At 66.5% G+C, this 12,750-nt stretch overlaps 1 protein-coding gene across 6 annotated transcripts in view; it reads left to right on the top strand.

The window, feature by feature from the left end:
• The window catches only part of ZBTB7A (zinc finger and BTB domain containing 7A), a 15,209-nt gene extending 5,845 nt beyond the window's left edge, over positions 1–9,364 (top strand). Inside the window, exons 1-2 of one of the 6 annotated variants that reach the window (XM_040461980.1) lie at positions 40–1,380; positions 8,056–9,363. In XM_040461980.1, the coding sequence (XP_040317914.1) occupies positions 8,071–9,333 (1,263 nt within the window). In that variant the 5' untranslated portion in view covers positions 40–1,380; positions 8,056–8,070 and the 3' untranslated portion in view covers positions 9,334–9,363. The other 5 variants (XM_040461979.1, XM_040461981.1, XM_040461976.1 and 2 more) reach the window with 5 other exon arrangements.
• The last annotated feature ends 3,386 nt before the right edge of the window (positions 9,365–12,750 follow it).

The raw sequence follows: 12,750 nt of genomic DNA, 5'->3' as shown, positions 1-12,750 counted from the left end.
CGCGCGCTGCGGCCGGGGCGGGGGAGGGGGCCGCTTCCTGCCCCCGCCCGGGCCTGACTCAGCCTTGGGTGGGGGGACAGGCCTGGCCCCTTGCCCCGCCCGCGCGGCCGCGCGGCTCCGGCCCCCGGGGAGGGGGCGGAGAGCACCCCTCTCCCCCCGCCCGCGCCCCCAAAGCGCGTGACCCCGTCTCCTCTGGCTCAGACCCCCCCCTCCTCCTTCCCCTTGACGCCACCACCACGTGCGAACCCTGAGTCCCGGCAGAGGAGGGGGTGAGCTGGTGGGATCCGGCCCCCTCCCTCGCCCTTCCTCCCTCCCTGGCTTGGGAACCAGCCCCCTCCCCCAGTCCCGGGCCTGGAACCCGGCAGGGGCCTGAACTGAGCGCTGGGGCCGGTGCACCCCCACCCCTCTCCCCCGGGCACAGGCCTTTGCGGGTTCTGGGTGGCACTGGCCGGCTGGGGAGCCCGGTGGACCGCAGCAAGAGACTGCTGTCCAACCTGGCTGGGGCACCCAGTGGGCGCCCACTAAATGTTTGGGAAATGCAGCCAGCAGTGGAGTGAGCCGGCCGGGGAGGCAGACAACTCCTCCCCCCACCCCCCCAAGCTGGGCGGCGGAAGTGAGAGAGGTGCTGGTGCCCCTTCCCCGGGTGTGCCCACCTGGTTCACCCATGGGTGGCAGGCTTGGTTTACTACGCACCCCCTCCCCCTCCCCCTGCCAGCTGCCTCCAGGAGCAGGGCCGGCTGGAGAGGGCATCCGGGATTCCGTGTCAGCGCCCCCCCCCCTCCCCACCACCACAACACGGCCAGGGCGTAACCCTGAGTGTGCCGCTCCCACACTGGGGGGGCCCTCCGCAGGACCAGCCGATCACTTCCTATTGGCAGAGCTGGTCTTGGGAGAGGTCAGGGGAGTCCAGGCTCGGCTCCGTGCAGGGGGCATTTTCCCCTGGGGGCCACCCCCGCTGGGGCCCCTAGAGCGCACCGGGCCTGGCACTTGTCGGCTGGGCTCGGGGCTCTGTTTACCGCCAGCCATCGCTGTGGAGACGGGAGCCTAGGGGAGAAGGGGGGGCAGGAGCCGGTGACTGGAAGAGCGGAGGCCTGGGATCCGCATGCCTAATGAGGGAAAGAGGAGCCAACGGGGACACTGAAATTTTAATTCGAGGGTCACTTTGGGGGGGTATTTATTATTCAGTTCTGATTGGCTGCGTGGTGGCCAGTCAGCACCCTGGCCCGGGCCGGGAGCCACGAGAAACTCTCAGCACAGGCCCTAGGAGAAGCAGCAGGGGGTGGCCGCAGGGAGCTGATGCGCCCTTTCCTCTGTGTGGGAGACTGAGGCCTGGCAGAGCCGGGTCTCATCCAGTGGGGAAGGTTCCTGAGGCCGTAGCAAGTACGCGTGTTTGCTTTTTCCCTTCCTTTCTCTTCCTTGGGGCCCTCTGACCTATAGCTGGGTCAGGCTGGTGGCAGTCCCCTTTGCCACAGGAGGAAACCAAGGCTGGGAGGGGAGGCTGGACACACGGGGGGGGACCCCGGGGCAGGGGGGGGGGGGGGGTGGCTTACAGCAACCCTCGGAGCAGGTGCCGTGTTGGGCAGGGGAGACTGAGGCCCAGGGGGAAGCAGAGAGCAGCCCAAGGTCACCTAGCTGGGCCTGGGTCTGACCCTCATGGTCCTGCCTCCTGACTCACAAGACGAGTCTCCTCTCAGCTGAGGGGCACCCACCCACTTCTCTTCCTGGGGACCTGGGGGCTGAGAGCCGGCATTTGTAGGCCAAATGGAGACTTCCTGGGGCTTATGAAACCCTGTGTCCAAAGAGGACAGCGAGGCTCAGAGAGGGCCAGCCAGGTGCCCAAGGTCACACAGCATGAGCCCCTTGTCCTCTCGCCTCCCCAGCCTTCTGTGGCAGGCACTTTTATGGCTCGCTAAGGCCTTTCCTGCCCTCTCTGAGCCACGGTCCCGCACCTTGGCACCTTGGCCCCTGGAGATGGGCAGGGCTCTGGGTTTTATGACCCATTATACCCAAGATGACTGAGGTCACCTCGCTAAAGCTGAGACTCAGGGCCAGCCCCTCTGCAGCAGAGCTGGCCCGAGGTCTGCCGGGGTTTCGAATGACCCACTAGCTGCTGTGTGACCTTGGACAAGCCCCTTGGCCTTTTGGAGCCTGGGTGTCCCCCGCTGTAAATTGGGGTTACAGGGTTCTCTCTGGGTGGTGCCCGTGGGTCTACCTGTGTCCTCTTTCCTGCCCTCCCTCATGGAGGGAGCACCTAGGTCAACTCAGGGCGCAACGGGGATTCTGGTGGAGTGTGTCGCCAGCCCGGCCACTTGAGACATGCAGAACCCCCTCACCTGTCACCTTGTGCTCCAGGCACCTGATGGACCATAAACCTCCCTGCAACAGCCCTGGGCAGTGGGGACCAGAGGAACAGGCTTGGGTGGGGGCCAGTGTGGTCCAGTCCCAGCCCAGCCCTCACCTCCACCTGAGGTCTCCTTGGGGAGGTCACCGCCCCTCTGCCAGCCTCAGTCTCGCCATCAGCCCAAACCTGTGGTCCTGAGGGTTTAGTCCCTGATTCCCCGGGAGACTTGGCTGAGCGACTGTCGTGCGGTGTCAGGGCCTGGGAGAGTGCTGCATCCCTGGTGACCAGGGGTTAGGGCCCCCCTGTCCTGAGTTCACAGATGTCAGCAGGACTCCAGTCCTGCCCCAGGCTCCCTCTGTGACCTCAGGCAAACCTCTCCCTTTTCTGAGGCAGAGGCAGCTCTGAGGGGGCGTGAGAATAAGCTGTCCTCGGCCCCAAGGCCTCCAGGGTAGGGGGTTCAGTCCCTTGCTGGTACCTGGGGGCCGTGTGGAGGAGGGGGGAGGAGCCTGGGAAGGACCAGTCGGGCAGTACAGAGCCAGGGGGCTTGTGTTCAAAGTGAGCTCTGCTGTGTGACCCTGGGCGAGTCACTTCCCCTCTCTGAGCCTCAGTTTCCTGACCCATAAAGTGAGGCAGTGATTACAGACCTGTAAGGACCCCTGTCGAGATCAGGGTCAGGCCTGTTGAGGAGCAGCGCCTGCCCTCGGGGCCCAAGTCCTGAGTGGAGCCCCAAAGCGCGGAAGGGGCCCTGCTGAGAATCTGGCGCTTGTGAAGAGCCTGGCCAAAGGACTGGCCCCTCCATCTGTCCCCCCAGCAGGCTGTGAGCGGCCACTCGGTGGAAGTGTCCCCACCCACGCCTTTCTGGTTTAACTGGAAAACAAGGCCCCGTCCCACCTCCCATCAGGATGTGTTTGATGGGAGGGAGCTGGCGGGTTTGTGGGCACAGGACACAAGGCCCCAACGGGCCAGGCTCCCCCTCGTCTGGGCCCTCCAGGCTTAGCGATCCACCTGCCCGGGCTGGGGGCGGGGGTGGGAGGTGCAGGTACCTCCTGGTAACAAGCAGGCCTCGGGGGAGGGAGGGAGAGGTCTGGACGAAAGAGAGGACAGCTTCGAGAGGCCAGCCAGGCCCCTTCTGGGCATTTTGTCCAAGCAGGTACAGCCTGAGCAAGGGTGGGCTAGACCGTGCTGGGAATCTGTGAAGCCTGGCCTTGCTTACCCCCAGGTGATGGGAAGCTCATTCCTTCTAACTCCCCACGAGTGGCTCTGGCTTCCCGGGGCTTCCTGTTGGAAGCCGGTGACTGGTGTCAGGGCTGTTAACTTCCTGAGCCGCGACAGCCCTCGAGAGCGTGGGAATAGGGTGAGCCTCAGCCCCACCCATGAGTTGGGGGTCAGATGGGATCCCCGTGACCTCCTCGAAGCACCCCCCGCCCCCCAACTTCCCACCGGCCTGCAGCCTTCCTGCCTCTGGCCCTTTAAGGCCTGGGCAGGAAGCCCCTCCCCATTTAGGGCAATAAATGGACACATAAAATGGCCGAGGGCCTGTTTGCTGGTGTCTGGCCTGGCTGGAGGCCTGTGAGGACAGGCGGGCTGGCAGCCCGGCAGCCACCCCGGGCCGTTGGTGCCCCCCACTCCCTAATCGGGACGCTGCATTCCTGTCCCATTAAACCCCAGGCCGGGGACCGGGCCAGGCAGGGATTGGCACCAGGTCAGGGCGGGGTTACCCGTTGGGACCAACCTTGCAACACAGGCCGCTGGCCTGGGAGTGGGCGGGGGCGGCTGGGCGTGGGCCTGGCAACCGCACCTGGGCACCAGACTTGCTGTGTGACCTTGGGCCGGCCACCTACCCTCTCTGGGTCTGGTTTTCCCCTCCAGGTGAGGGCTCCTCGCCCCTGGCTTCCTCCTGGGGCCTCACCACATACTTCCTTGGCACGCAGTAGGTGGGGAGGGAGCTGAATTCTGGAGTCACATTTGGAGGTTAAGTTCAGAGTCCCCCCCCCCCCCCCGGGCCCGCAAGGAGGCCGGGGGGGGGGGGTCAGTAAGCAGCCTCACTGGGCCTTTGGGGACGCATGCCGGCACACAGTAGGTCCTCAGGCAGAGTTTGCTGAATAGCTGGGGCCGGGACCCTGGGCCTCAAGCAGCCCCAGTCCCCTTGGCACTTGTCATGACCTCCGAGGAAACTGAGGCACAGAGAGGCCCTGCCTCTTGCCCGGTGTCCTACAGCCTGGAAGTGGAGGACCTGGGATTTGGGCCCGGACTGCTGTGCACGGCACATAGTAGGTGTCAGAGGTCCCTTCTTTGGTCTCCTGTTCTACTCTGTGTTGGGCCGGGGCGTGGGGGATAGACAGGCCTCAACTGCTCATTAAGCAACCCCCCTCGCCCCCTCTTCCAGGAAGACAGCAGGTGGCAGTTACCTGGCCACCCCCTCTCCTTCCCGAGGAGTCTGGGGAGGGGGGAGAAGGAGGAGGCCCGCCCCAACCCTCACCTTGCCCCTGACCTTGGGAAGCACGGTAAATAGGGCCTCCTCCCCCTGTCCCTCTCCGGGGCGCCCACCTCCCGGCCTTTGCCTGTCCTGTTCTCCGCGCTCAGGATGCCCTTGCCACACCTGCTGCTCCTGGGGCCAGGCGGGGGCACTCCTGACCTGGCGCTGGGTCCCCGGCCTGGCCGCTGGTCTGCTGTGTGCCCTTGCCCAGGCCTCCTCACCTCTCTGAGCCTCTCCTCGTTCTGTAAAGCCCTGGGCTTACAGCGAGAAGGATGAAACGAGGTGCCAGTTAGCCCCCAATCGTCCAGGGCACACGGGAGGCCGCGGGGAGGGCTCTCGACAGGCCCGGGTTCTGCCGCCTTGGAAACCGTGCAGCAAATAAATGACCCTAGGTTAGCTCAGAGGTGGGACCGGGGGAGCGCGCCAGCCGGGTGGGCGGGGCTGGGTGTGGGCTCACTCCGCGCATAGCTCTGTGGTCTTTGGTTCATCCGGTTTGCTGCGCCCCTACTGTGCGCCGGCGGCGGGGGTGGGGGGAGGGGGGGGAGCCTGCTGAGGCCTGCCCCTCGGCCGCCGCCTAGTCAGCACCGAGCGCCCCGGAAATCCCATGGGGGCGGGGGCGGGGCTCTGATGAAAGATGGGCTGGGTGGGTGTGGGCCGGATCTGTGAGGACCCTGGCCCTGGAGGGTGGGGACCTGGCCGGCGTGGGGGTGGGGCTTCCTGCAGGAGAGAAGTTTCATTGGGTCGTCCTGACCGGGGCAGCCACCTGGCGTGGGGGCACCTACTGGGTGTCAGGTGCCGGCTGGGCCTCTTAGGGTGCAGGAGGCCACACGGCTGTCCTGGCGAGAAGATGCCGTGGCGCACAGTGGGTGTTCAGCAAACAGGTGCCTTTTAACCGCCGGGTCGCCCGCCTGACCCTCGCAGGGTTTTCTGCCTCTGCCTTAGAGGGAGGGGCCCCAAGGGGTGGGGGCAGTGGCCTGGGGTGTGGCACGCAGGTGGCGGGAGGGTGTGGGCCAGGTTGTCTGCAGACCCAGTTTAGTTTCCAGGCTGAGGGATGAGGCAAGGGCTTGCTGGTGGGGGGGGGGGGCTCTCTTAGGATTACGTGGGGGAAACAGAGGCCCTGGCTGGAGGGGACAGAGACGTGGCCTTTGGACCTACGGGCCGTGCCACGCTGCAGGCTCGCCTGGCTGGTGGAGACCCAGACCCAGGGCCCCGGGCCGGCTGCAAATCGGAGCCCGAGCATCTTCATACTTCGGGCCGGGCTGCGCCAGCCCCCTTGCCCGGCAGGCGCGGTGCCCGTGGGAAGGCAGGGGTGGGGCAGCCTGGGGGGCGGGGGTGGGGGTGGGGGAGGTGCTGGTGAACCCTCTGAACCATTGCAGGTCTGGACCTTGAGGCACCTGGAGGGGAGGATGGCAAGCGGGGCCAGGGTGGCCATCTTGAGGCCTCGGTGGCCCGGATCAGAAGGGGGTGAGGAGGGCCGAGGCCAGTCTGATCCGGAGCCCATCTGCCCACTTGCTCCCTGGGGCCTGGGGCCAGACGGCAGATGGTGGCAGGGGGCGGGAGCCGCCACAGGGGCTCCTCCGAGGCTTCCGTGGCTGGGCCTCAGATGGGGTCGGGCGTCCCCCCCATCTCCTGCTCCCAACAGCCACATCTGAGCCTCCCCCCCCCCCCACCCCGGCCCCACCACAGGCTGGCGGAACAGAGGGGGGAGCCGAGCAGCTGGTGTGGTCAGCGGGAAAGAGGGCGGGCCGCAGAGAGAGGCGTCCTGGGAAGTGTAGTGCCGGCCCGAGTGGCCACACAAAGGCTTCTGTGTGAGCCCCAGGGCCAGGGCCCTGCTCCCAGGGCGGCCCCGGGTCGGGACAGTCCCGGCCTGGCCTTGGGTCGGGCCAGACCAACCCCGGGGTCCCTTGCCAGGCTGGTCCACTGGAGGCGGGAGGGATGTGGGTTGGAGCTGGGTTGGGCTGCTCGTGCTCTGCCCGGGGTGGGGGGGGGGGGGGCTGGGGGTCCCGAGGCCCTTAGGCCAAGGAAGGCGCTGCCCCCCTCCCGGGAGACGTCTGGGGGCTCAGTCCTGAGAGCTGGGCAACCAGAGGAACGTGGGTTGTGTTGGGTGGCTTGGGGCAGCTGGGGGCTCCCCAGAGAGGGTGGAGGGGTGGGGACAGGAGCCAGAGGGTTGCACAAGCGCCCGAGTGGGTGGATGAGTCACAGCCCAGGGGAAGGCGGAAAAAGGGAGTGGGGGAGAGGGGCAGGACAGACGGAGTGTCCCCCACCACTACCGCCAGCTTTTCCAAAGGCCTCTCTGTCCATTCGACAGATGGGGAGACTGAGGCCCTGGGCCGAACAGGGTGGCCAAGAGTTGGGGAGGAGCCGGGTGGGCATGAGGTGGACAGAAAGCCCCTACTTCTCTTCTGGGGGTTCAGCCTGGGTGGGCAGGGAACCCAGTCGTCCCTCAGGCAGTCGTCCCCCCCACCCCGTGACTCTCTGCTGTGCTTGGGCCAAGCTGAGTTGCATCGTCCTGGGGGCTCCGTGCTGGGGGCTCCGCCAGGCGCGGGAAGTGGCTTGTCGTGTGGCCACTGGCTCCGCCCCTCCAGGGCACGCCCACAGCCTGGTCCCTGGGTCTTGGCCTTACCCTTTCCTCCTGACTCGGAGCCTCACTGGGAGGTCAGAGAGGCCCAGGGGCCAGGCAGGGACTGACGACCGGGTTGTCCCCCGGGTCACCCATCCTAGGTTTGAGTCAGGCTGAGGGGCCGTGGGCGTGGTTCTCCTCCTGGAGCCCTGTTTTGTCACCTCCACAGGGCAGACGGTGCTGCCTGCAGGGACTGCCGGGGGCTCGGGCATATGACAGCGCACAGTGGGTGCCTTGCATCACCGCCTCCTAGAGAGGGTGCGGGCAGAAGCCAGCACTCAGATTCATTAGGAAGCAAGGCATTTATCGAGCGCCTACTGTGTGCTCCCGTACCGCCTCAAATCATCCCTCGGCCGGGCACTCTAGGGGGCCCTCTGGTGGAAGGGGGGGGGGGTGTCAGGATCTGTCGCTCGAGCCCCCGGTGTGGGTTTTGCCCGTTGATAAGGCAGCACTGTACGTCCGCCTGCCCTGGTGCACAGCTGGGAAACTGAGGCTGGGGGGGGGGAGGGGGCGCCGCCTTCCGGGGGTCCCCAGCCCCGGCCGGTGCGCCCACCACCCCGCACCCTCACGATCACTACTCCCTCCCTCCCTCGCCCCCCCCCCCACCTGGCGCTGCAGGTCTCGGCGCGGAAGATGGCCGGCGGTGTGGACGGCCCCATCGGGATCCCGTTCCCTGACCACAGCAGCGACATCCTGAGCGGACTCAACGAGCAGCGGACGCAGGGCCTGCTGTGCGACGTGGTGATCCTGGTGGAGGGCCGGGAGTTCCCCACGCACCGCTCGGTGCTGGCGGCCTGCAGCCAGTACTTCAAGAAGCTGTTCACGTCGGGCGCCGTGGTGGACCAGCAGAACGTGTATGAGATCGACTTCGTCAGCGCCGAGGCCCTCACGGCCCTCATGGACTTCGCCTACACGGCCACGCTCACCGTCAGCACGGCCAACGTGGGCGACATCCTCAGCGCCGCACGCCTGCTGGAGATCCCCGCCGTGAGCCACGTCTGCGCCGACCTCCTCGACCGGCAGATCCTGGCGGCCGACGCGGGCGCCGACGCCGGGCAGCTGGACCTCGTGGATCAGACCGACCAGCGGAACCTCCTCCGGGCCAAGGAGTACCTCGAGTTCTTCCAGAGCAACCCCATGAACAGCCTGCCCCCCACCGCCGCCTTCCCCTGGTCTGCTTTCGGCACGTCCGACGAGGACTTGGACGCCACCAAGGAGGCCGTGGCCGCGGCCGTGGCCGCCGTGGCCGCCGGCGACTGCAATGGCTTGGACTTCTACGGGCCGGGGCCGCCGGCCGAGCGGCCCTCGGCCGGGGACGCGGACGAGGGCGACAGCAACCCGGGCCTGTGGCCGGAGCGGGACGAGGACGCCCCTGCCGGGGGCCTCTTCCCGCCGCCCGTGGCCCCGCCGGCCACCGCCACGCAGAACGGCCACTACGGCCGGGGTGGGGAGGAGGAAGCGGCCTCGCTGTCGGAGGCGGCCCCCGAGCCGGGCGACTCTCCGGGCTTCCTGTCGGGCGCGGCCGAGGACGGGGACGGGGACGGGCCCGACGCGGATGGGCTGGCGGCCAGCACGCTGCTGCAGCAGATGATGTCATCGGTGGGCCGGGCGGGGGCGGCGGCGGCGGCGGCGGGGGACAGCGACGACGAGTCGCGGGCGGACGACAAGGGCGTCGTGGACTACTACCTGAAGTACTTCAGCGGCGCCCACGACGGGGATGTTTACCCGGCCTGGTCGCAGAAGGTGGAAAAGAAGATCCGGGCCAAGGCCTTCCAGAAGTGCCCCATCTGCGAGAAGGTCATCCAGGGCGCCGGCAAGCTGCCGCGGCACATCCGGACCCACACCGGAGAGAAGCCCTATGAGTGCAACATCTGCAAAGTCCGATTCACCAGGTGAGCCGGTGCGCCGCGGGGGCGGGGGTGGGGGGGCGGGGGACGGGGTGCAGCGGGCACGCCGGGACCCCCGCTCCCCCGCAGCACCGCTGTCCCCTCCAGGGATGGTGCTTTCTCTGTCCCGGGCGGGGGAGGGCTCGGGCACTCCCCAGGCTGAGCCCATAGGCCTCGGGGCCGGACCACGGGAGGCTCAGGCTCGAGGGAAGGCCCGGGCGTCGGGGGTGGGGGGCGTTCTTCTCCTCCGGACTGGAGGCCCTACGTTTGCCGTAGGGCAGGGGGAGCCGGGCTGCCTCCCTGAGTCTCCCAGGAGCCCCGGGGGCCTCGCTCTACTCGGCCAGCATTTACGGAGCACCTGCTGGGTGCCAGGCCCTGTCCTAGGCCCCGGGGGACCCAGGAGTGGAGAGGCACGCCAGATCCCTGTGCGGGCCATGGGGCGCGTGTGAGCTAAAACCACCGAGTTGAGAACGCAGGTTGGGAGCAGAGAACCAGGGAGGGGGCGGCGGCTGTTTTAGAGAGCTGAGTCCCCGAGGAGGGACGCGCCACTGCAAAGGCCCTGAGGCCAGTTCAGCTTGGGGGTCGCGGCAGCAGCAGGAGGGAAATGGACATGGGAGCCACGGGGTTTGGTCCCTAGGCAGGAGGAGTTGGAGGCCAGGCTAGGGGAATTTGTGATTGGGTCTTAAGAGTCCAGAGCTGGCCGGCTGGGCCCTGCGGGCCAGCCGGCGGCAGGGGGGGAGGCGGGGGCGCGGGGGGGGGGGGGGGGGGCGGGCGTGCAGGGGCCTGGCCAGGCTGGGTGACTCAGCATCACCCCCTACCCCCACCCGCCCTGGGGTTCCCCCAGCCACGCCCACCCAGGCTGAAGAAAGAGGCCATTGTCCCAGCTTCCCGGCCCTGCCCCATGGGGACAGGATCTAGGGGCTGACCCCCCGGCCCCTTCCCCACCAGGCCAGGAGAAGAGGGTGTGGCCCAGACTGCAGGGCTCGGGACCCTAAGCAAGGAGTAAAGGGTGCCAGCTGGGAGGTAGGAACCTAGTTGGGGGCCTGCCCCCCCCATTTGGTGAGATTGGGGCGCTGTTAGTCTTGGGGCTGCCTCTTCCTCCAGACAGGGGTCGTAGCGTGGCTGTGGGCCGTGCCCTCAGGGTCTCTGGGCCCAGGAGGGGCAGCTTTGTAGAGGCCCAGTAAGCCAGGATCTGGAGAGGTGAGCAGGGTGAGAAGGGGCCTGGGGCTCCCCTGACACTCCCCCCCCCCCCCCGCCCCGGTCCCACACCCCTAATGACAGGCCTCAGGTGGCTTCATTCTGAACTGGGGTTCTCCTGGCTACCCCACCCTGACTCAGGCTGATCCTGTTTACCAGGCGGGGAAACTGAGGCAGGGAGCGCCACACCAGGCCGGGCCTCTACCCCCGCGTGCCCACCTGGCTCCTCTTTGCCCCCAACCCAGGGCCCCAGCCCCCACGCCTTCCTCCAGGCCAGGGAGCCCAGGGGCCCCTGTGAGTCACACTAGAGAGTTGAGTAAGCGGGGCCTGTGGCAGCCGGGGCTATAATTACCCGGACCAGGGCTCGGGGTGACGAAACAGGCTGCTTCCACCCCCACCCCCCCACCGGGCAGCCCCTGGCCCGCTGTGCAGCCTGGGACAGGTCGCTTTGCCTCTCTGAGCCTTAACTGGAGGAGTCTCTCTGCTCCTCAGTCGGAGTCCCTGCTGTCCCCTCTGGACCTGGCCCGCGCTGGGACCTGGACGGGACAAGCGGGAGACCGTGTTCGTAGACTCTGAGGAGGTGGAGGGAAGGGAGCTCCCTCGGGGCTAAGAGACCCGGGTGGTCCAGGGAACGAGGAGTTCACTGTGTCCTGAGTTCTGTTGACTCACGTGGGATTATAAGGCTGGAGAAGACGCAGGGGTCTGGTTGCAAAGGGCCAGGCCTTGAACCTCAGGGCAATAGGGAGGCTTGAAAGGGTTAGAGCTCTGTGGGTGGTGCCAGAGGTAGGGACCTGGGGCTAGAAGAGCCTGGGGAGAACAAGTCTCTGAGGAGTGGGAAAGGCTTCCTGGAGGAGGAGGGACATTTGAGATGGGGCTTTGACGGATGCATAGGAGTTTGTCGGTCCCGGCACTGAGCATTGTGGTAGGTGTGAAAAGTGAGAGTCCCAGGATGGCTGAGCCGTAGGGTGCAAGAGGCTGCAGCAAGGAACGGGTCAGATGCTGGCCAGGGTTCCGGAGACCCAGGTCTCTGCCCCTGCCCTGTGGATTCCAGGAGGAATCCTCTCCCACGGCTAGAGGCCAACCCAGCGATCACGTGAGTCACCTCTGTGATTTGACATCTTCCGGTAGGCGCATTTTTTAAAAAGTGAAAGGAACAGGTGAAAGGAACTCGAGTCGTGTTTGACGTCCATTTTTCTTCCGTTCAACGTGTAATCAGCGTACAGAGCTCTAAGCGAGCCAGTTTGCAGGACACGTTACGCGAACGAAGCCTTCAAGATCTGGGGCGCCTTTTGGACTTGGTGGCCCATCTCAGCTTGAACAGGCCTCGTCTCGAGGGTTCGGGCCGCGTGTGAGAGCCGTGGCTGCTGTGTGAGACAGAGCAGCACCCGGACTGTCGTTGCTTTAGGGCCGATCCGTTGGCCAGCTTGGCTGGCTCCGCACCGTTCCCTGTGGGGCGAGATGGGCCGGCAGGGGCCCCGGAATCACCCGGGCCCCGCTGTCTTGCGGCTCGCAGTCCAGGCAGGCAGACAGATGAGGAACAAGGAAACTGGCACACAAACGAGAGTGAGAGGTGGTGGCCTGAGGGACGCGGGGTGGGTTGGGTGGAGTGCGAGGTGGGGAGGGGCCTGTCTGAGGAAGTGACGTCTGAGCTGGAAGTCAGATATGAAGGTCCGGTTAAAAAGTGCTCCAGGCAGCAGGAACAGCATGTGCAAAGGTCCTGAAGTAGGCTTGTGCTCAGCCTGTTGTAGTGACAGCCAGGAATCCAGCGCGGCCAGAGCAGAGAAAGACAGAGGTGCTGGGGGAGTTGACGGAGACTGGGGGCTGTGGGGTGGAGACCCTCTGTCCCAGAATGCAGGACTTTCGGTCTTAGAGACCAGGACAGCTGGCCACCCTCTCTGTTACCAAACACCCTGGCTTGTTGCCTCATGCCCTGTAGTATTTTCCAGCACCGGAAACAGGGTCTGGTATTCAGCAGGCACTCAGTAAATGCCTAGTGTTGTGAATGAATGCAGGTGCCACAGGCAGAACCCCCAGAGGGAAGCCCCATTATTTCCCTCCTTCTATGGATAAGAGAAAAGGGGTTCGGAGAGGTTCTGCCATTTGAGCGGTGGCTGGGGCGGGGGGGTGGGGGGAGTGCAAGGTGTTTTCCAGCCCCTGTGGGTGTCGCTTCCCCAGCGCAGAGAGCCCACGTCTCGGGCCCACGGCCCTGGGTGCCCCGGTATTCCCGGGC

This window comes from Herpailurus yagouaroundi, unplaced genomic scaffold (genome assembly GCF_014898765.1).
Source record: "Herpailurus yagouaroundi ecotype Mexico unplaced genomic scaffold, PumYag 295, whole genome shotgun sequence".
NCBI lineage: Eukaryota > Metazoa > Chordata > Mammalia > Carnivora > Felidae > Herpailurus > Herpailurus yagouaroundi.
This window is presented reverse-complemented; position numbering and strand designations above follow the sequence as displayed.